Source organism: Anguilla rostrata, chromosome 8 (genome assembly GCF_018555375.3).
Source record: "Anguilla rostrata isolate EN2019 chromosome 8, ASM1855537v3, whole genome shotgun sequence".
Taxonomy (NCBI): Eukaryota; Metazoa; Chordata; class Actinopteri; order Anguilliformes; family Anguillidae; genus Anguilla; species Anguilla rostrata.
Window position 1 is genome coordinate 25,622,504 of NC_057940.1, and position 24,034 is coordinate 25,646,537.

The following is a 24,034-nucleotide window of genomic DNA, read 5'->3' on the forward strand; positions in this document are numbered from 1 at the left end:
CCCCTGGCAGGTGGATGGGTCACACGTGAGCTGGGACTGCAACAGTGACTCAGAGAAAACAATGGCACATGTGAAAAGACTACCCCCCTGTGGTGAGAGTGAAGCATTACAATTTATATAGCAGACAGAATGTAGGTAAATGAAGGTATATGATAATAGGTTTGCTTGCTATAGCAAAGCAAACTATTGTTATTATCCATTTTTCTTCTTCTTCTTCATCTTCGGCTTTTTTCTCTTTTTCTTCTTCTTCTTCTTCTTCTTATTATTATTCTGGGCAGTTTTCGTAGACCAATCTGCTCTTATCCTACAGTTCTTCTTAGGTCTTTTGTGACTTTCTGGATGACTTGTTGCGGCACCCTTGGAGAAGTTATGGCAGGCTGGCCACTCCTAGGAAAATTCACCACTGTCCCAACTGTTCTCCATTTAGAGATAATGGACTCTGTGGTTTGGTGGAGTCTCAGAGCCTTAGAAATGGCCAGACAGATATATTTCAACAGACATATTTCTCATCTCTCCAGGATTTTCCTTTGATTGTGGCTTAGTGTGCTTGTAGAAACTTGGTGACTACTTCACACTGATGGTCAGGTTAAATATTAGATTCAACAGGGCTGGCTGTGTTCAGTCAGGTGCATCTAATTATCAATTACCGATTAAGCCCTGGCAATCAACTAGTGACACCCTAGCAACCATCTAGTGGGACCCTAACCTATTCTAGTTATAGTTGTTAGGTATCATACATTTAAAACATGTGTGAAAACAAATATAATACTCATTTTAAAATGTCATCAGTTTATGGTCCATTGAAATTACTGTTTGTTGTTGGGCATTCAGATAAATTCTGATATACAAACACATTCAAAATTGGTTTAATTAGATGAGCAATGTATGTTTATTCACAATGACACTAGAGAATGACAAAGTCAATCAATGAATTATCGGATGGATAATAATGTGGTGTCCAAATGAATACGTTATACTGTATTATTTGGTATACTGGGATTAACTTAATCTAAATTGTTTAAAATAAACGAGAAATGTATTTATTTTGGATTTCATCTTGTTTTTCTAAATGTACTGGCATTGTTATAAATGTTGCTTTCACAATTATACATGAAACACATTATTTTCTTGCAGCACAGTTTCTAATCCTAAAATTGGCTGTTTAGAATTAATTTAACAAACAAACAAAAACTATAGAAACATTGTATGGAGATGATCTTCAATCATTTTTTATACATTTGAAGTTCATCCTGTTTTGCATGGTTTCAGCATTTCAGAGATATGCTATATCACCATCACTCCACTGGAGGGCATTACACTCCCAAATCACATTTTAAGAGTGTTATCATGCAATAAAAGAATCACATACAGGAAAAAGTAAAGGCAAAAAATAACATTACTGATAGAAACTCTTCAATATGAAGACTTCCTCTGATTTGGGTAATGATGTGGCTCGGCAACCACACAAATATTTTTATAAGAGTATTTAAAGTGCAACATACTACCTACTATTGTAGACATTCAGCCTTTTGGTACATGAAAATGTAAGTTACACTTTATGGATAAAAGTAAGGAGAATTTATGCATGTGGACAAATACACAAACAATGCTTGCAGCTTGTTCAGTACTGATCACACCCCTGAATCTTCACTCTAGCTAGACATCTGTCCAGCCGAAAAAGTTAATTAATGAGATCACAAGGTGACTAATTTTATATTCCAATACTTTGGCAACAGCATTGGTAATTCTCAGCATGTGAAAAGGAAATAATAACCAAGAGATAACAGATAAAGGACGGATAAAGACAGAACTTCAACACAATGCATTATACACATTTATCCAAGAGAGGAACTTTCAGCACTAGTGACGTTTACTCAAAATAAAGCTGATTTTTGTTAGTATCATCTCATTACTTAGTAACCAAATAAGGAAATACTAAACCTTCAAACTTGTAATGAGGTGTTAACATCAGGAATCTTCAGCAGGTATAGCTGAAAAGGGCACATATAGCAACACAGCCATTGGCAGAACGTGCCTGCCTTCATATGATCAGTTACAGGAAGTACAATGGTCAACTGGGCATAACAATAGACTACACCTCCCTCCCCTGGAGCTTATCTCTGCAGGCAATGCCCTGGTTTATTTATCCCCCACAATCTCCAGCATGTTCTTATCACTGAAATGCTTTTGCAATTCAAACTAGCTGTATAGAATTTGAGGTAATCTGTACAGTAATAATACAGACATTTGTGTAATAATAAAGAAATTTGTTTTGCATGCAAATGAGTGGGTGCATAGCAGGAAAGGTGTAATTAAAAATATAAGAAATATTTTATAAATCATGTAACCATAAAATCTGGCAACTTGGGACTTACACATATCAATTCCATAAAAAGTAAGTTGCAAACAAGGGGGTGGTGTTTTAATTTTACTTAAGCGGAAGTTTTTTGAGGGCAGAACTTTTGTAGTGTTACTAAGGTGTAGCTCACTGCACCTCAGACTGTGTTATTTCAACTATTGTATTGTACTGTTGGTTTAGCTTAACTTAGTTGGTTTAACAAGACAGCCTAATACTTTGGTGAAAGATTAAATCCTTCTTTGAAGAACCAAAGAACCATTGAGACTGAGAAAAGAAGTAGTTTTTGTTCAATAATTCAATAAACACATAAAGGTGTGATACGATTTAAAAGTCTGCAATATCACATTCCTTTATATTTGTGCTGTCATGTTTACAACCGGACGTCTAGCGTCTTGCCTAATGAACACAATATTTCCCCAGTAACGACCAAGATGCTTATAGAATGCTTATAGCATGTAATCAATGTAGTCATTCCAATAAAATTAGAATATATAACAGAGAAGATAACACCAAAGAAAATGATGAAACTTCAGTAATTGAGCACGCGCAAATAATTCCTGAAAGGACGATTTGAGCGTGTGACTACGCCCAGGAAGCACAGAAACCGAGATCTTGGCAGTGACGTCCGAAAGAAATGGGTGCCTTTTTGGCAGACGGACGAGGAAAGAAAGTTGTCGTCTAGTTGTCGCGTTGTGCCACATCAAGCCCCGGTTAAAATGGATTTTAAGACAGAAGTTTGTCTTTTGGAACAAAAATGATGATGACCGCTGATGATCATGATTAATACTTCACTGACATTTTGACATTTATGAACGTTGTCTGATGGATGAATTGCAAACAGTCTGAAAGTCTTTCTTGTCCATAATTTACATAAGAAAACATAAGCTCTGACTAACATTTTCCTGTGTGTGCAATGGCTGCATGCAATAGGTTCATTTTATTTTTATACAGCACTTCTATTGCTTCCTTGTTATCAATAACACAAGCGTCCTGCCTCAGGAGTTTCTGGAACAGTTGTAGTTTCTGTTCCTTTACAGTTTTGTGTATTACTGATCAAATTTCCAGAGAATATGTCTAGCCCTGTTCTGCATTGAGCTGAACCTGTTTGGTCAACTCTATTTGTGATCGCGTGTTGAAAGGAAGTGACATAGAGCTTTTCACTGAACAAACAAAATAACCACTAAACAGACATTTTGTCCAATCCAAACAAATACAATTCATGTACTGTTATTGCCATCACATTTATTATTTTATTTTACTATTGAGGCCAGGGTAAGGCCATGGCAATTGCTTCTTGCAAAATCCAAAATGCATATGGACATGCTTTGGAAATTGTGGGAAGTTACAAGATTTTCTACACAGGATGATGTGATGTTTATGTGCGTCACCGTTAATAGATCCCTATAGTACATTTCATAATTCTACTCCAGATGGCTTTGGAGAGAAGGCCATTTGCTCATGTCATTTACATGTTCTTGTACCTGAGGGCATTCAGGAGCGAACATTGTCAGTTTCTGTGGCCCCTGTGTCAGTATATCACCCTCCTGGAGGTGAAATGTAAACTACATTTTGGAAATGGACTCACCACTGCTCATTCCATATGGATTTTTCCCTAAATTTACAAGTGCATTTAAATGAATACAATAAAAACAGGAAGCCACTTTTTTCCAACTAAAATTCCATTACAAGTTACCTTATTGCACACAACCATTATTGTAAATTTATGATAGTGTAAACTCTTACTAAAATTCCAGTGTTTTCTGGTTCCAAAACTCACCATGGCACCTCTGCAGGCAAATAATGCAAAAACTCTGTTTCATCAGTGCAATTGAGATTGTGCTATGATTCTCATATTAAATACATTAAGAATAATTTAAACCCCCTGATTCGTTACTGCTACATTATGCATGATCTAATTATCACACAGTACTGATCACAGAAACAGGCATGTTGTAACTTGTAAAGAGAAGCATTCCTACTTTGACCACAGACACGCCAGAGCAATGCAAAAGTAATTTGTTTCAGGAGGGATGGGTGGTTAGTGAAAAATCTCCCCTCTAATTGTAATTAAAATAAAATAATACTTTCTGTATTCTGTAACTGAGTTAGAACAGATGAGCTAAACGGCAATAGATGTATGCAGTTCACAGAATGATCAGTTACTCACAGTTTCAGTCAATCAGAGCAATACTGCATTGTCTCAGAAGCACCACGGTGATGACCTGGAGTTGAGCTGCATTGCGTAGATGCAGAGCAGTATAGGTATGGATTTGGGATTCCAGCACCATGCAGAAAATGGTGGCCAGTGAACCAAGATGTGAAAAGGGAACGTACTGCTGTCAAGACGTGAGGGATTCATTTCCTTCACTGTTCTTTTTCAAACCAAAATGTTGTGACAGACCTGTGTTGGGCAATGTCATTCTTGAAGTCAACTGCAGTTTAAAAGGGCAGCGTGAAGCACATACGTCATGCATCATATGCTCACTGCGGGGATTTTTAACGTGCGAGAATGATTATTCATCCTGGCACCTGCTGCTAACTTCCTGTGCCACAGAGACATATGTCATACACTGCATTATTGGTTTAAATGACTGATTTAAATGACTAATAATAGAGGCTGACGACATTTTTCAAGTATAATCATCTACAATATGCTGTCACAGGATGTAACCACAAATAAGGAGAAACTACCAGTGAAACAACTTCCAATGTACTCTGATTTTCTAATGTTAAGACAGGAGAATGAACACAGTGTACATTTCTGGCTGTATTCTAGTGTTTGAGACACATTAGCTACATTTTGTTTTTGTTGGGTAAAATGATGCACAAGATAGACAGCAGACTCATGATCATCAGTGTGCAAGTACAGGCTAACAGTCATCTCCCCCCCCCCCCAAACAGTCAGATAAAGTCTCCAGTCTGCGTATTTAATTTAGCCCTTTGAAGAGTAGGTTCTTGGGAAGGTTTTTCTTTTCTTCAGTCAGTGTTCTAGAATTCCATTGCTTTTAATTACTAGCAGTGATTGTTACATCTGCATTAGAATGTTCAGTTAAGTACATTCTAATCGCACAGTTGTGAACTCCCAATTTAAAGGGTTAAGGAGACACACCTAAATGGTCATGTCTCACAATAGGTGCAAGGAGGGAGCACAGGCTTACATGACTCAGTGCTCTTAGCGCTTGGAGTTTAATGAGCTGCAGTACAAACCAGTCAGAAATGAAAAAAAAAAACATTCCCCACTTTTTATGGCCTCCTGGACACTCATCTCTTTATACTGTAACTGGGCTCACCCAAACCTCTACTGAAACTAGTTTCTTTCACTTGAACCTGTTGTTTGTGTGTGGTGCATAAGAATGCACATTTAAACTGAGCATATGTAAAGAAAAAAAAAAACCTTCCTGATTCAGCATGCATTATTGTGGGAACCTGACCAGCACATCATGATTAACACTTTTTGGCCATTGAATCCTTAAAAACCACAGTGAGTTAAGACCCCAGTTTAACATCTAATCTAAAGAATAGCACCTTGGACATCAGTGCACTGGGGAATTTTTCATTTATTTGGTTCAAAGGGAAGAGTCCTCCCTACCAGCCTGCCTAAACCACATCGAGTAGCATTGTGTTCTGTGACCTTCAATTCAAGTCCTTGCCAAGCCCAAATCTACTAAACTTCATGGGCCAGTTTCACAGACACAGATTAAGCCTAGTCCTAACCTAAATCCAAATTTGAAAGGAAATTCTTTGTACAAAACTTAATTTAGTCCAACATATTCCAACTAAGTTATGGACATTTTAATTGTGCTGGAGAATCCTAGATGAAAACGATATTGTAGTTCATCTTGTATTTCACCTCAAAAAAATAAAATAAAAAAACAAAAATCTGTGTCATGAGGTCATGCCCAGAAATGTATCATTTAGTACAGTGAAGAACAAAATGGCCCCATACACTCCTCAGAGAAAACGGAAAGCCATAACCTGGATTTGAGTTACAGTATCTTCCTCAGGCTAATCCTTATCCACTTGGCTGGACAAAACAAGATTCTAAAAAAACTACCAAACTCAAGTCACTTTTAACTTCCTTTATTTAATACTCAGTTCTCAGGGGGGGGGAAAAAAGGATGTCTTTGGCTTGCATGAAATTGCCTAACCAAAGTGTGAACTAAAACCTTTTTCTTTTTTATAAAATGTTTAAAAAGGCAGAACTGAATCTTTTAAGGGGAAATTGAATTAATACGCATTCTTTTCAGACGCATCCACCGTCTCGTTCCAGTAAAATGTAGATATTGTTTGATCCTCTTTGAAAAGAGCCCAAATGCGCATATAACTGTGGAACAGTATATCTATTGTATGGCTTACTGTATGAGCGGCTGCCCACCGCACGCCCTGCTTTCTCTCTTTCTCGCATTCTTCATAAGCAGCCGGCGGGGCAGTGCGATCGCACAAGTTGAGTTGTGAGCGCCACAATAAGGAAGTTCAGGTAGGAGTGCAGGTTCAAACAACAAGGTGAAGCCAAACAAAGGTGCGGCTTGGGGGCAGAACCGGCAGGGAATGCGACCGATCATCTATAAAGAGGCCTCCCGATCTCTCTGGTTTCAGTAGCTGTCTGCACCATGACAATGACAACTAAACTTCTCCCATTGTGGATCTTTACACTGTCCGCCTCACTCGATCCCTCAGGTAAGTCACTGGATACACTTTGCTCCGATGTGAGAGTAACTCAACCCCAGTCTGCTATGACTTGGAAGAGCTGTGTTTTCACAATTTGTACAAGCGGAGTGTGCCTGCCCATTCCCGAAGCGGTAAGACTGCTAGACTGAAATCACATTTGATATTCCTGTACTTTTCACATTAATACACTGTGAGTACAACAAGGACAATGCTACTGTGTGTAATAATATAATAGCCACAATGCTCCTGACTGGTGTCTCAGATTAGCCGTGATACATTCATTCTGATAAAAACAAAGATAATTTGTAAGGGAGGAAAAGAATCCTTAGAATGTAACGGAGCAAATGTCTAAGTTAATATACACTGAGAAACTTCTCTGTTCTACACACATCTGAATAGATTTAGCTGGTTTTTGTTTATATAGCAAATAGGTTATTGCATTTTTGGTGAAATTACATTTGATATTATTCTGTAATGGAGAAAATCTTAAAGAACAGAGAAAGGGAAAAGGCATGTAATTTGAGAGAAAACACACACTTCCTCTTATTTTTTATTTAAAGATTACTGATTTTTACATCTGCTCTGTCCTAAGCAGATTCACATTCATGTCTGTAGTTGTTCTTGCTCAGTCATAATGCCATGTGAGACTGCCTTACTGATATTTTTGTCACTAACTGAACAGTATTAATGTATATATATATATATATATATATATATATATGTGTGTGTGTGTGTGTGTCTGTGTGCAATATTTTAAGCATAGATGAAAATTAGTATTGAAAGCCTTCTTCATGCTTGTGACTGAAGCAAATATTTAAAGCAGATTTTGTGCCCATCAAACAGACCATGCCATGTGTGTACTGGAGAATAATCCCTCTAAATCCCTCTAAAATTCCTCTATATTACACACAGTTTATCTGATATTCGGTAAATGGCGGCATCCAATATTCCTACAGAATTGTTTTTTCTTTTAAAGCAATAGTCAATTTCTTTATGGCACACTTTCATGTGACATCATCGGAACTGTAAAAAGTTTCACATTGCACCATGCCAGGAAAACATAAACTGATTAATCACAATGTCATACATGTCTTAAAATGAGTCAACTAACAATAAGGGTCTATTGATGTTTTTTTTTTTATGTTCAATGGAGCCTATTGATTACTGCAGGTATACTCTAACAAAATTCCAACATTGCTGCCTAGCGTTAGCCCAGTAGATCTCCTCTTGAAACCACTGTAGATTAAAGATATGAAAGTAGATTGACAAAGCAATTTCAGAACATTCTGTGTCCACAAAAATTTTGAAAGTACATATGAGGGCTTTAAATAATTAGATTACCCTGTCAAACAGTGATATAAAAGCCCCTTCCACCGAAGCCACGCCACACCCCTCTTAAAATTTAATGAGCTCTTTTAAATTTGATCGCTGGTCACTATACATTATTTTCTGGTCCATCCTTAACACCTATCCAGGTTTTAGGATTACTGGTGCTCAATCTTATTACAGGGGGTGAGACAGCTATGGCACAGTTTACTTTAGATAATTTATAGCAGTGCTCAGGAATTTGTAGCCCGAAGGACCAATAGTGGTCCAGTTCACAAACAAGCACAGATTTCTTTTTGAATCAATTAAAATGGCCCAATGACACATTATTTTTCAATTTTAGTTAAATTCTATGGTTGCAATATGACTTCTAGTGGGCCACAAGCCTGGACAAAGATCATAAGTGGGTTTCCTAACCCTAATTGAGAGAACTCCAAATTCCACTGGGCTTATAGCACTAGCCATTTTCACAACTGCTATTGGGAAATGCCTGCTTCAACAGGTAAAGTTCAGAAATAACTGAGCATTTTGTTACAGAACATAGCATTTGCATTGTGGATACAATGATATTTCCTTGTGTACTAGCCAACAGAAAACAGCAAACATTAGCGTGGCCATTGTGTCCAATCAGGCTGGGGATGAGTAACAAGATTTTCAGTTTGTGCCAACATGGTCACTGCTTTTTACCCATCACCCCCCTTCATTCTCAATGGTACGTTCTGGCTGAGGACTTGGAGAGGAAACCTAGTGTGCCACAGACGAGGGGTTTATGAAAATAGGTGCTTGATTACTTTTAAACTTGTTTCAGTTTTTCTCTGCCCACATGTACAGAACTAGCAGGAGCTAATCCACAGACAATAGACGACACACCGATGACATCATTCTGTACATTCTGTACCCAGGTCATCTGCCGAAAGTGCAGAGAACTGAGGACAGCAGATTAGCTTTTAGTAAAATGTGTCCAACTAAAAACTAACTGCACAGCCTGGGTTAACAGGTCCCAAGGGGTAATGAATCCTCTTAGCTGGCTGCAACTGTAGTCCTACGCACACGCAAACACGCACACACACGTACAAACACACACACACACACACACAAAGACACAACTATACAGAATGATGAAACATCAGCGTAAAACCAATATTCCATCTTACGTGACCTCTCTGAAAGCTGGTACATAAAATTGCCAACCTTTTTTATGTAAGAACATAAATGTATACGACTTGTCTCGAAGGAGGGCAGTGTGCACAAATGGCAATGAGATAACTGAAACAGCTACATTAAATGGAGCCCCAATGCATTGTTTAAGATGCACTTTAAAATTAACCCATGCAGTGCCTTTGCCAGTAATATTGTACAAACTGAGGGCAGTCATATCAGAGGATGTGGCGATTGATGACAGATACCCTACATAAAAAAACAAGCTGCATTAATCAAGGTACTTCACTTCTCCAATGCAGTACATTTTAATCTCTTTTCTGTATATCATTATGAAAATAAAGAGCACACTGCATTTCCAAATATGCTATTCGCCTAGTCCAGTATAATGCTTCTTGTGCCTTTTTAGACTTTCTCATTCATGGTGGTAAATTTATACGACATACAGCCTGACTCATTTTTTTAACTGAACGATGAACATAATATTTCCAGGTAAGTGTGCTTGAAAGACACAATCTGTGAGCCTAAAATAATTTAAGACATACACACAAACAGAATATGCTTCCTGAGGACCAAAGGGGGCTGTTCTGAGGATGCTAATAAAGAACAGGATCATGAGAATTCTGCAGCAACAAGCAACAGCCTGCATGCACAATTCCAGAAGAATGCGAGCAGCTACCAGACATGTTCGGCAGGGGATGAACAGGAAGAGAGAGAGCGCTCTCAAAACTCATTTTTGCGTCAAATTGACCGTAGCAGGGTGTGCGACCCTTTTGAAAATTGAGACGCTGTCATTTTCTGTGCCTACGCACATATCCAGGAGCAGCACTGCCTCTGTATTTAAATTAGCTTGAATAGTCCCAGAGCAGGGGAAGAACCATGAGTAATACTGTTCTACCAGGAATGGTCAACATTAAAAAAAATGTCTTTACTATGAGGAACTGTACTGTGCACAGGAGAGAAATTGTGGTTAATGTGTACAGTGCAATGATTAGGGCTCTTTAAACTCCGAGGTGTACTGCAATGCCCTTGAGCAAAGTTTAGCCTCACCTGAACCGCTTCTATGAATATTCATTTAAACGTACAGCACGTATAGATGTAGTGCGAGTCGCTCGGGCAAACCGGATCTGCTAAGCAAATGACCAGCTGGATTGAACTCATTTCTTGCAAATTGCCTCTCTTTGCAGTGGGCCTTCATCCAGAGCTGGAAGGGGTGCAGGAGTATGAGGTGGTGAGGCCTGTCAGACTGCATTCACTGCATAAGAGAGAGACAGAGGTGAGCTCCCCTACCCACATCAACCGCTTTCCCTGTGTGGCCTATGCAGGCATTACCAATCAAACTGCTGATAACTGATCCACACTACTGTTAATAATGAACCAATTATATATGTCTGAGCCAGTGTGTCCCTGCTGTGGCTGATATAGAGATATGACAGAGGATAGCATTAACTGTCTATCTGAAACTATTGAGAAAGATGCTACTAAAACCTAAATTGATACACGTTCTGTACGTAGCCTGGTAATGATAGTGAAATTACTTGGTTGTATTTATTCCAATTCTAGTCCCACCGCCCTGATGTGCTGAAGTACAGTATGAGAGTGGAAGGAAAGGACATCGAGATTCAGCTGGAAAAGAACAAGTAAGTCTAGAGGTTTTCCCATTCTTGTCAATGTAAACTGTGATGTAAACCATTGGCAGCACACAGTAAAATGTAGTGTGCTAAATCTACTGTTACAGAGTACACGTGCTCCCTATTGAACTCGTATGTTCTCTGTCAGTGTTGAATTAACGCTGGACATTTTACTGTGCATACTGCAGATACATCTAAAAAAATCAGACACGTGGTTCTCCCCACAAACCATGGGAACTGCAACCCGCTGTCTGATGTTGAAATTTCCAGACGGTTTCCTTAAACCTTCTCATTGCCCGACATGACGCAAATTGTGGTCGCTATACCGTGGTGTCAGTTGCGGCTTCCTCTGAATAGGTCATGCCTTGTTTTTGATGATTTTGGCCATTTTTTTTTGATGACGGACAATTTTTCTTACAGGGAATTACTGACCAAAGATTACAGCGAGACCCACTACACTGAGGACGGGACCCAGGTGACCACCGTTCCCCAGGACCTGGTGAGTAAATGCATGCGGGCCCTGTGACTTCTACTGCTCACCTTCCGAGGGTCTCCGATTCACACGTTCTGTCCCGTCCCCGATTCCCGCAGGACCACTGCTACTACCACGGCACCATCGTCGACGACGGGGAGTCTGCGGTCAGCATGAGCACCTGCGATGGACTGAGGTACGAGCGGCACGTTCGCGCACTTCCTGGACCACACGATGCGTCGTGTTTACGAGAACCACGGATCTGAGGAATGATTAACAGAAAATCACGGCTCGCTGAAAACGAAAACAAGCCATGTAATATAATGCAAATGTAGCATTTTATATGAGAACCTGGATGTTAGAAGTCCAATGGGCACAAACCCAACTGCACAGGAACACGGCTCTTAAAAACCCGAATGCTTGTTGTTAGTTTCTTCATGATGTCAATTTGCTCTATATGAAACGAGCTTCGTTTCTTCAGGAGGGTTTTGTGAAGTTTCTGGCCGTAAAAGAGGTGCCCCTCTGATCCAGTAATACTTCCCTCTGCTTTTTGGGTGTAGAGGCTACTTTAAAACGGCTGAGCAGAGGTATCTGATCGAGCCGCTGTCGGGGGACGACACGGGAGACCATGCCGTGCTCAGGTACGAGAGCCTGAGCACTACGCCGTCGGTGTGCGGGGTCACCAACACCAGCTGGGAGCCCGACTACCCGCCTTTCACCAGCAGAACGCGATCTCGGTCCGGGGTAAGAAAAATCTACCCTCTCCTTCAACCATACACCAGGGAGGTCAAGTGAACCACATAGATAAAGAACAACCCTATTGCACATACAGGAGAGCAGGTGCAAACTGGGTCACTCTGCTCCCTGTAGGCTTTGATTTTTAAACAGGCACCTTCAAAAAAAAATTTTCTTTTTTTTGTAGTACTGCAGTTGCCCTTTCCTCCATTTTGTTTATTCCTTGGCCTTTGAGCAACTTTTTCCAATCACAGTTATTTCCCATTTTATAAGCAATCCAGGGAATGTGTCGAATCCCTTTGAGGGTCATATAGTTGTAAGCTCGATGGCATACAAGTAAAGTGATGTTATAAGACAAGTATAACTTATAAGACTACAGAATGATGAAAGATCCACAGACTTTTTTCTGACAGGCCTGTTTGCAATTGAGAAACAACGTGGCACATACAAGTTATACTTGACATGCCAGAACTTGACATGAATTGTGACTTGGCTCATAGTATGCTGCTGATTATCTGTGTTAGAATCTGTTTTTCTTTTCGCTCCCTTACACACTCTTTCCCCCCTCAGGGCCCATCTCTTTTTCAGCAACAGAAGTATGTGGAGATGTACGTGGTAGCGGACAACAGAATGGTAAGAACTTAGGCACTTAATATTTAACACAAGCCACGAGAAACAAATATGGGACATCTGTGGTAGAGTACAGCTAAGGTCTAAGTGAATGCCCTTTTAACTTCAGCTTAATTATTTACGATAAACCCGCCATGTTGTTCTCAACCACAATTACAGTGGTTGAGGGGGACCCCAACCACTGCACCCCGGGAAAAGGAATTCAGGGTCTCAGTATTTTTTTCATGCGTAGGACAAATTCCTTGACAATATGGACTGAGAGGAAGACATCCAAAAGGAGGAGTTTTTACAGCACCTGAGGAATGTCATTTGATCCAATAATTGAGCTTGGAATTTAAATGGAGGCGGTCTAAACAAGCATAAACATGCAGACTCGTCCTTCTGTTCTTTGACAACTCTGGCCTCTCTCTTCCATTTTAGTACAAGAAAATGAAGGACAATTTAGGGGATGTCAGGAAGAGGATATTTGAAGTCATCAACTTTGCAAACATGGTGAGTTTCAGATGTATTGCTTCATAAAATCAACAGGATTTCATGCAAGGGGCCGGTAGCTACAGTATCTGGTGACTTGCAGCTTCAGAGAAAGTGGCTGCAGGCCATTTGCATGACCCCCTCAGAACAGTCTCCCACACAACTTTCCAAGCCATGGAGAAGAGGGGGTTTGTGCAGGTCCATTACCAATCCTCCCCACCCCCCTTTATACCTGCAGGTCTATAGGCCTCTCAACACATTCGTGGCCCTTATTGGCCTGGAGGTTTGGACAGATGCAGACAAGATCTCAATTACAGCCCCTGCTGGGGCCACCCTGGACGCCTTCACCAAATGGAGGAACCAGATGGTGAAAACAAAGCCGAACGACAATGCTCAACTGATCACGTACGTGTCACCCCCCTCAACCACACAGAGCATTCACACAACTACATCCTGTTCACATCTGTGACCATTACTGCACTGCACACTCAACTTATGAATTAACCCTTCTATTGTGTTAGGGTCAAATTTGACTCGTTTTCAAGTTAAGATATGTAATAAATACCATCTAGTTTTAAAAAAAGAAAATTGGAACAAGGCTTCATGATATCCTCAAAAACAACTATATTAACACCTACAAAATGGTCACCATTTCATTCAATTCTGAAGGTCTCTAAAAAAAATGGTTACATCTGTGGTGTTATGGGTCAAATATGACCCGGCAGAGAAAATTGGCTGTTGATAGCATGGCATGCTGCATTGAAAAGTTGTGGGTAGTTGTGGGGAAACCCGTGTTTGCGTGGATTTCCTCCGGGTACTCTGGTTTCCTCCCACAGTCCAAAGACATGCAGGTAGGCTAATTGGAGACTCTAAATTGCCCACAGGTATGGGTGTGTGTATGCGTGTGTGAGTGAATGGTATGTGTACCCAGCGATAGATTGGTGGCCTGTCCAAGGTGTATTCCTGCCTCTCGCCCAATGCACACCGGGATAGGCTCCAGCACCCCCCGCGACCCTGCCTAGGATAAGTGGGTATAGATAATGGATGGATAGATGGATGTCTGGTCATAAATAAAATTGTTGAGGGTTTCTCACAGGACTTTTCCCAGTCACTGTGCTATGACAGGAGACCCGGGCTGGGGGGTTGGTGAGTGAGTTAATCATTTTGAGCCATCAATCAAACCTTGTGCAACCTTTGTCAAAGAGGTGGTATAGTCAAATATTTGTTTAAGCCTTCAATCGAGCTTGGAGTATTATTCAGACAAATAACAGGACATTTGACATGTTACAAATGGATACACTCCATTTGAAACCTTTGTTTAGGCAAGGTGGACTGCCTTGACTACATATAATTAGAGAAACCCTCTTGTTTATGTTTAATTTGTATTTCGTATTTTGAACAAAGTTTGGTTTTAGAAAAAAAATATATATATTTTTTACCTTTTTTCTAACATAGATCTATACGAGTCAATTTTGACCCATAACACCACAGATGTCACTATGGTCAATAATGTAAAGTCATTAATAAATAAAACCATTAGCAATTTATTCTATAAAAATGTGTTCTAATATTAGTCTATTATAGTCAGACAACATAATTACCCCTTGTCTTCACTATAGGCAATATAATGAGTGAATTTAGACTTTTTTTTAAAACTGAGAACAAGTGGTATATTGTAAGGTAAATGGTCTTGGGACCATAAAATAAATGTTTAAAAAAGTGATTGTACGGTTACGAACGGATAATAAGTTAGTTATGAGGTAAAAAAAAAAAAAAAAAAAAAAAAAGTTAAAACATGGGTCAAATCTGACCCACCAACATAAAAGGTGTGTGCAACTTTCTAACACATTAGAAAGGTTAAACCTGCCTGATAAAATAATTTTCATGTCCACATAATATTTAATATTATTTAATAACAACTTCTCCCTGTCGATGTCCACGACACCATCGCTGCACTGCCTTCTGTATGTATTTCACACCCGTCTGATCTTGCATGTCTTAACTCCACTACCATAAGGTTAATGTATTCACACAACTCCACCCTGTTAATATTGATTTCGCTAATGCTCTTCCACATACTGAAAACACCCATGTACTGTACATGACACTCCCCTCTGACTTAAAAATTTTTTTTTTGCAAGTTACTTTCTTACAGTAAGAGCTATTGGCTTCTTTGGCTGGTGAGAGACCACTGAGCAATTACCCTGTGCTTTCTGTTTATAGAGACATAGACTTTGAAGGGGCGACAGTGGGACTGGCCTACATCGGAACCCTGTGCTCCGGACACTCCACGGCAGTCATCCAGGTGCAGTATGGGAGTTGCGGTAAAAACAGCACAAGGCTAAACGGCAGACCTCAGGCATCGCCATGACCCTCTGCTCCATCTGTCCCATCAGCTATACAGAAATAACTTGTATATTTATACAGTTAATTTACGCAAGAGGGTAAATTTCTATAGAACCTACTGCGGATTTCCTGGATTGATTTGTCAGTCTCAGTTCCTCAACCTGTGATGCAATGGAGCAGTTAGACATGAAGATGAAAGAGGGGCCAGAACTGCAACAAAAGTGGACAGTATTTGACCTCACAAGCGATTCGCTGAGTTCAAAGAATGAAGAACTCTCCAACAGCAGAGAGCAAAGCCTCTACATTTACACACAGCACACATTCTTAACATACAGTTAGTCTACATTGGCAGTGTGCCATCTGCTAATGATGGGAGAGGTTGAGAGTAATTGCCTCCTTTGATATGTCATGACACCTTCCAGGATCACAACCCCAAGGCCATTGCAGTGGGGGCCACCTTAGCCCACGAGATGGGCCACAACTTGGGCATGAACCACGACACCAGCTCCTGCGTCTGCACCGACGCTAGCTGCATCATGGCTCCAGCCTTGAGGTAAGGTCTGCCAGTGCAAGGGTCCTCTTATCTGCAGCTCATTGGCTGAACCAGGGCTCAACCACACAAGTGTAACAAGTTAGCTGAAAGTGACATCGGCAACAACATCAGGTTTCATTTACCCTAGATGCTCGTGACAGTGACCGCACTGAGCACTCTAGCAGAAAGATTTTTTCATTTTTCATTTAAGATGTAAATGTAATGAGAAATTGAAAAATATCATGTAAAAATGCGAGAATCCAAAGGAAATATATAATGGGAAATATCAATGTCATGAAAATTCACAAAACAGATTGGCGAGAGTTTGGTATGTGCATCCTGAAACTCCTAAAACTGAGCGGCGTGCACAGAGGTTTAAGGTGTAAGGTTTGTACACCATGTAACCAGAGTGTTCTTTCAGCTACAACATTCCGAAGCACTTCAGTAGCTGCAGCGATGGGAACTACGACCAGTTCCTGAACGCCCGCAACCCAGAATGCCTTCTCAACAAGCCCAGCTACGAGGCAGTCCTGTCCACGCCTGTTTGTGGGAATGGCTTTTTGGAGAAGGGCGAGCAGTGTGACTGTGGCCCGCTGGCGGTATGTCCTGGGTTCTGTACACAGTGCACACACCCTCTCGTAGCCTGAGGCTTGGGAAACCTTATTTACCCCCGAAGCAGATCACGTATCAAATGTCACGTATCATCACTTTCCTGTTTCTCGTATATTTTAAAATACGATTTAGCACTAAGCTAACATAGATAAGACTTTGTTTTAATGTTTTTTTTGTTTTAAACCTCTGAAGTAATGAAAAATATGGAAATTTTTGCTTACTCAAAGGGTTGATAAAGTGATAAATTGTAGCAGTCGAAATGGTTCACCTATCAGTTGCCCTTTTGGTGAGACAAACATCATTGGAGGTAGGCTGTAAAATGTATCATCTGGGTTGTTCATCCAAATCGACGGAGATAGATAGCAGATAGCACTTTTGCCAGGAGATTCTGTAGTGTACATAATTCTGACTGCAGTGTGCTGTACAAGAACACAAAATCATAAATCATGACTGTAAAGCTATTGCCTTTGATACCACTGCCCACTGAGCCAGCACTTGGAATGTCAGAGAGATCACACAAGCTGTACAGAGGGACAAACCCACTTATTTAGTAATACAATTTTTGTGGTGAGCATTCAACTAATTTCTTACAAGCATTTCACAAAAGCAAAAAAGTTGCATCGTGATTTTATGCTGAAGGCCTGCATTTTTGCAGTGGTAATCCTGTTCAAACATGTTAATGTATGAAAGCATCCCTTCACAACATACCTTTGGAATTTTTAAAAACATTGCACAGGGCATGCTCAGCCAAAAAATATTCACTGTGCATTAGACCCCTGTGGTTCTCTTCCATTGTCTACGCCCCAGCAGAGCACTGTATTGTGGTTAGGGTTGCCAGATGCCCAGTTTTGGACTGGAATGTCCAGTTGTGTAATCACTTGTTCAGGCCCTGTTTATGGACCCGACCAGACAATATAAATGTTCGGTCTGAATAACTGACTGAAATTTTATGCTAGTTTGTAATGAAGTGTACCTTCCATCTCCACTGTACCCATCCTGGGATCACCGCCAACCGCACCACCCCTCCCTACACCCTGGTCCACTATCGGTTCAGACAACACCCCCCTCCCCCTCCCCCTTCCCCCTCCCCTTCACTTTGCCACCAGGCTTCTAGCCATCCTATGTCGCCTATGTATGCATGAGTATGGGGTACTGTTTTAACAAATTCTAAATCTGGCAACCCTAATTGTGCCAGCTGTATCAGTAACATAGTTAAGCAAGGGTAAATGCACCTAGACTGACTGACTAAAGGAAGACTTCAGCTCCTTATTGCATTGCAGTAACTCTTGCATTGTCGCCGACTATAGATAGTCAACTATCCTTATCTGTAGTTTCTCTTGTGCTCGTAAACTTCTGGAATACACTCACATACTTCATTTGCAAGTTGCTATGGAAACGAGTGCTGAAAGAACACAGTGTAAATTTCTGGTTCTCTCTGCAGGAGTGTTCAAACCCTTGTTGCAATGCCACCTCCTGTAGGCTCTCCCAAGGCTCAGAGTGTGCTGCTGGAGAGTGCTGTGGCAACTGTAAGGTAAGACCCTGTAACATTCGCTTCTCATTTCAATACCTTGAATGCAACCCAGCCAAGGTGAGCTGAACATACTGTTAAATTTCAAGATTGGTCGCATATCGACATGATATGACACAAATCAGAACGTCAAAGGTAAAAACCAAAGAGGTAAACCAAAATCAGTGTCAATGGTGAGGTTCAAGTTAAAATGAAGAAGTTTAAAGACCTCCTGATACTACCATCTGGTGGCCATATATGAAACCTGCAATTTCAGACTGCAATGTGTATCATATTTTTCAAATACTTAATCTGAAAAAATGTACACATATGTACATAAACATATTTGTTAGTGATCATACACAGCCGATTATGGTTTCCGAAGTCAAACAGACCTTGTGTGCACATCATTATTTTGACCAGCAGGTGGCGAGCAGGTAAAATATTAAGTGATTTTATTTCCTTTGTACTAAATAGAAAATTGAATTATATCTTTGAAAAGCAACCGTCCCACAACTACTTACATCCCCAAAACCACACAGTCAAAACAGGCCAAACTTTTGGCTTTCAGGGACAAAATTTCACAAACGCTTTACTTCTTGGCTTAAATCTGAAGCCAGGCGGCACCCCGATCTCATGACCATTCTGTGCACAGATCCTGCCAACCCCACGAATGTGCAGACGGCCACGGGACGAATGCGACTTGGCCGAGTACTGCACGGGGAAGTCCGCCGACTGCCCGGAGGACGTCTACGTCGTCAACGGGTCACCCTGCCAAAACGACGAGGGGTACTGCTACAATGGAGAATGCCCACGGAGAGATGATCAGTGTATCAAGATGTGGGGAGGCAGTAAGCACAATTTAAACTGGTTCTGTTATATTTCAGACTGGCTTTTCAATAACTGGTAGAGACATGACCAATTGGGTGGGTCCAGAACACTACAATTGCATCATACCTAGAATGAGGTGTGATATTACAAATATGTGATTAGAATGTTCTAAACCAAACATTCTAATGCTGATGTAACAATCGCTACTGGTGACTGAAAGCAATGGAGTTCTAGAACACTGACTTCTGGAAGAAAAAAAAATCCAAAGAACTTACTCTTCAAATGGTTAAATACAGTCACATGTTTTACAAAAATGCTTGAATGCAGCATGCTTGAGTCTCCAGCAGATTTGAATGAAAACAAAAGTACCGTAAATAATTAATTACATGCTGTACTAATGAATTTCAATGACCAAAATACCTGCAGTCACACAGCCTAAATATGGAATTACAGGAAGGCCACTTTTGCATATGGAAAATCTTGGCAAAAATGTAAATAAGAGATTTATTGTCTGAGGATCCCCTGTCTTTCTCTGCAGCGGCCGAGGTGGCGGGGCAGAACTGCTATAACCAAAACACGCGGGGACTGTACTACGGCTACTGCAAGCGACCAGATCAGAATACATACATCGGATGCCAGAGACAGTAAGGCCCCCAGTGACTCTTAGCACTCCTGTGCAGAAGGACACTCTCCTTCACAGATGCCACTTCCCTGATGAGTACGGTGCAAGCCTGAGAACAGTGTGTCCCTCCTTCCTGCAGGGACATTATGTGTGGGAAGCTCTTCTGCCTTGAAGGCAATGGCAGCCCAAACTACGGTCGCCTGGTGACAGTGGGTAACTGCAAAGCTACGTTCTACGGCGACCCAGACGTGGACTACGGCCAGGTGGACACAGGGACAAAGTGTGGGGACGGACTGGTAAGAATGCTGCACCCGCCTAGAAAACCAATCATTCACAAACAGGAGCCATAGAGGGACTGTCAGTCAGTCAGCTCTTAGTGGATGCTGATAGTGGAACACAGGAACACATCTTACTAAACTCCACTCCTATTGAGTGAGCGCCAGGTCGGATTCAGTAAAACATGTTGAAGTGCTTTGTGGTGCTTGTGCTTTGCAGTGGTTCATAATGATGAAGTGATCTGTTGTGGTTCACTGGCAGCTTTGAAAGGTGCTGACCCCTGCCACCCTTCTGCCATTCCCAGGTGTGCAGCGATTACGAGTGTGTGACCCTGGAGACAGCCTACAAAGCCACCAACTGCTCAGCGCGGTGCAGAGGCCACGCGGTAAGCCCGGTGCACTCTGGGTAACGGAACCCCCCATTCCCTCCTCCGCTTTAGCACGCTGTCCTCTGCGAGATACTACCGGCTTCGTTGCCGGGGGCCACGATCCGGCCTCCCTGGGGAGCCGTCCAATTAAACGGGGAGCGCCGTTCCACGTCAGAGACGCGCTTTAGCGGAGGGCGAGGAGAGAGCCCCGCTCTCGCAAGCGCTAATGAGCGCTACAAACCCTCCGCCGCAGCCTGAGGCTAGGCCCTCAGTGGAGCACGCACGCTAACGCGCTTCGCCCACTCTCCGCGCGCTCCGAGCACTTCCTCTTTCAACACGCGTTAGCATCCAGCTTCCTCGCGAAACCCGGGAGACTGCCTCCGCACCGCAGCTCCGCCAGAGCGGACATTATAAAACGAGCCCGTCTAAAGAAGTGCATGATGTGCGATGTGTGATGAGGCAACTCTGTCTCCTCTTTGGAGGGGGTTCGATGACGTCCATTAGAGCTGCTACTCATTTGCATGTGTCAATGTTCCACCCCTCCAGGTGTGCAATCACAAAACGGAGTGCCAGTGTTTGCCGGGATGGTTACCCCCGGACTGCGAAAAAGCAGATGAGAGCAATAAAGGGCTCCCCATAGGTAGGTGCAGTGCCCTGGCACTCTGTCCCCAAAGGTGAAACTCAAACATAAAATATAAACAGTTCATTTGCCTGTGTGGAGATTCAGATGCAGCAGTTCATGTTGCTGTTAAAGGGAAAATAACAAGCTTTCCAATAATAAATTATTGTGAGCTTGCACTTATCGTAAAATGTATACCTGCCTGGAGTTTGCCATTAATTTGAAGTTCAGTGGGCAATTACATATTTACAGTAAGTGTCTAGCTGAATGCAAAACATTCACTTTGTCTGAAAGAACAGTCTTCAGTTTATTTTAAAATCTTTAAAATCATCCAACACGACTGTTTACCTGCATGTGGTTTGATTTCCTTTAAGTAAGGAAAGGCTTACCTCAAGCGCAACAGTGCAGGGACATGTGTGATCCGGGTGCATGCCTTGCACTAGAGCATGATGGGGATGGGTTGGGCATGCTTGACAGTTCCTGAAACACAAGACATCTCTGTTATAAATGCATTCACATAGAACACAGCTGCCAAACTCCAGTCCTGCAGGGTCGCAGAGCCTGCTGGTTTTCTGGGGTGTTTTCAGCACCCATTTATCGACGAAATATTCCACACTTTGTATTCAAGGCCTTAACTGGCTTCTGACTGAAGGGAAACCACAAAAAACCCACAGATATTGCAGTCCCCCTGGGAATTCAGTTTGACACCCCTGACAGAGCATTCCTTCCTCAATTTAACCATTATGTTCCCCCTTGCCCAGTTTGTGATGCACAGTGGCCTGTACTCGATTGGCTAGACCGTGAATATTCACCATCAGACATGTTTTCATTCCAGGCGGGATCATCGGCATCATTTTGGCTGCCATATTGGTTCTGATCGCTGTGGCTGCGGCAGCCGTTTTAACTGTCAAGCGCAGACAGAAAGGTCCCGGCTCTCACAGGTCTGTCCCAGCTCAGAAGAAGAACCCTGGTATGTGCAACCTAGCCTTCTCTCAGGAGAGACAACCAGCATCTCATCCGGAAAACGCACAGGTACTGCACGACACTGCTATCTATCTATATGCCTGCACTTCAGCAGTTCTAACACTTATTTTGAGAATTCCTCTGGGATGGGTCCAGCTCTCAAGTAAAGCCTATGCTAATTCTACTGATCATCTGTTTAAGATTGTTGTAATTTCAGCCAACATCACGTAGTTGCACTCCATGTGAATAAACATGAAAGAACAGCACTTCTTGTAGTGGCTTGATTTGACGATGCTTTGCCCCATCGTGACAGCAGAACTGCGAATGTCTATTTCAGCACAAGCGTCCGCGTTCTCCTCCGCCTCCGCCCCCCGTCTCCGTCCAGTTCTCCCAACCCGCCCTCAACCTCGTCGCTGCACGTCAGGTAACAAATGCGGCCGTGCCATCAGAGATCAGACCAAAATGCCTTCGCGCCCACCACAACCACAGCCACAAATTAGGTCTACTACCACAGATCAGTATGAAGCTATGGCTAATTAAGGATAAGGCTGAATATCAATTGAGTGGAAATATAACTATTAAATACATTGTTATGGTGAGAACAGTGGGTACATCAGAGGTTTTATTGAGGGGGGGGGGGGAGCTGGGAAGAATACAAGGCTCATGAACAGTTCTTCTTCCACACAGGCTCTGAGGCCACCGCCACATCCCCGGGTCTGACCTCCCCCACCCCCCCCTCCCCCCCGACCGCATGGTGGGACGGCCATGGTACGCTGTTGAAAATTATCACCCCTTCAAAGCCACCTGAGAGGATCAAAAAGGCCTACAGACAGATTGCACTGTCTGTCAAACTGCTTTCAGGTCCAAAGGTACCTTACCTGTGGCATGGCAAATTATTACACCATAAAGTGATGACGGCTGCTCTGCCAGCCAATGACATGTCAAGTGTCGCGCCTGTGCCAATGGAACTTCCAGGTGGATTTGGAACAGGAACTATCATACACTGCCTTGGCCCACGCTGGCTCGTGCGGACAAACTCACACTTTTCTCTTTCGAAGTGCACTTTATGTAAAATTCACAGGAAACTACAATGTTAATGATGATTTGGTGCGAATGGGTTTTCTGTGAGACACTGATGTAGTGTGAGGAGATTTGCACAGCTGTTACACTTTTCTAAAAAAAAACATTTTCTCACTGGTGATAAGCCATTGATTAGAAACAGCTGGAAATGAAATGTTTCTGTAAGGTTGGATACTGTCTGTTAATCTGCCCATTGTCAAACAATTTGGAAAATAACTTGAGATCTAGGTGAAAAATGCATGGCTTCCATCTGACTGAAAAATATTAAGCCATATTACAACATATTGTATCAATATTAAACAGTACTACATCAATGTAATAGTGATATTTTGCTCAATTTTGTCAGCCCTAAAAAAATAACCAATACAGGACAGAACAGTGTGCCAACACAGTTTAAGTATTTAAATTGAGTAAACTGCATTTCTGAAATGTCAACTTTTATATGTATATGTATTTCTGTAGTTGCTTACAATATTTCTCCATTTCAAAATGAGTATTTGTGACTATTTGAATTGAAAACCCATGAATTTGCATGTTTTATTTTGCTGTCATTTGCCGTTTTTGCAAAATGTGAATCATTCCTCGTTAAAATTGCACAGTATTATGAAATACTCATCTGTGTGCTGTCGCTAAGTCAATCTGTGCACTCCGAACACCTACATACATGTGCACACTATGCAGATTTGTATCATCACCTGTCCTAAAAAACTTCCAACAATTCTGAGAAGTACCATAGTTAACAATGTCCATTGCAACACAGAAATACAGAACATAATTAGCATGGTTCCATGTATAGTATAAAATGAGGGTACCACCTTACAGTATCTCA

At 41.6% G+C, this 24,034-nt stretch overlaps 1 protein-coding gene across 1 annotated transcript; it reads left to right on the forward strand.

Moving 5' to 3' along the window:
• The first annotated feature begins 6,602 nt into the window (after positions 1–6,602).
• Positions 6,603–23,743, forward strand: LOC135261240 (zinc metalloproteinase-disintegrin-like brevilysin H2a). The gene is made up of 21 exons (XM_064347327.1): positions 6,603–7,036; positions 10,699–10,787; positions 11,075–11,151; positions 11,563–11,641; positions 11,734–11,810; positions 12,175–12,358; positions 12,920–12,982; positions 13,400–13,471; positions 13,689–13,855; positions 15,674–15,755; positions 16,219–16,349; positions 16,750–16,927; positions 18,382–18,471; positions 19,103–19,298; positions 19,817–19,922; positions 20,040–20,196; positions 20,481–20,561; positions 21,090–21,183; positions 21,998–22,194; positions 22,463–22,549; positions 22,813–23,743. Exons 1-21 carry the CDS (start codon positions 6,970–6,972, stop codon positions 22,843–22,845), a joined length of 2,307 nt encoding a protein of 768 aa, XP_064203397.1. The 5' UTR covers positions 6,603–6,969; the 3' UTR covers positions 22,846–23,743.
• The last annotated feature ends 291 nt before the right edge of the window (positions 23,744–24,034 follow it).

Bases quoted from the DNA above. Each gene is read 5' to 3' on its own strand.
- LOC135261240 (XM_064347327.1), top strand. From the start codon at position 6,970: ATGACAATGACAACTAAACTTCTCCCATTGTGGATCTTTACACTGTCC. The intron at 19,923-20,039 runs GTAAGGCCCCCA...TCCTTCCTGCAG, and splicing joins TACATCGGATGCCAGAGACA to GGACATTATGTGTGGGAAGC. The intron at 21,184-21,997 runs GTAGGTGCAGTG...TTTTCATTCCAG, and splicing joins CAATAAAGGGCTCCCCATAG to GCGGGATCATCGGCATCATT.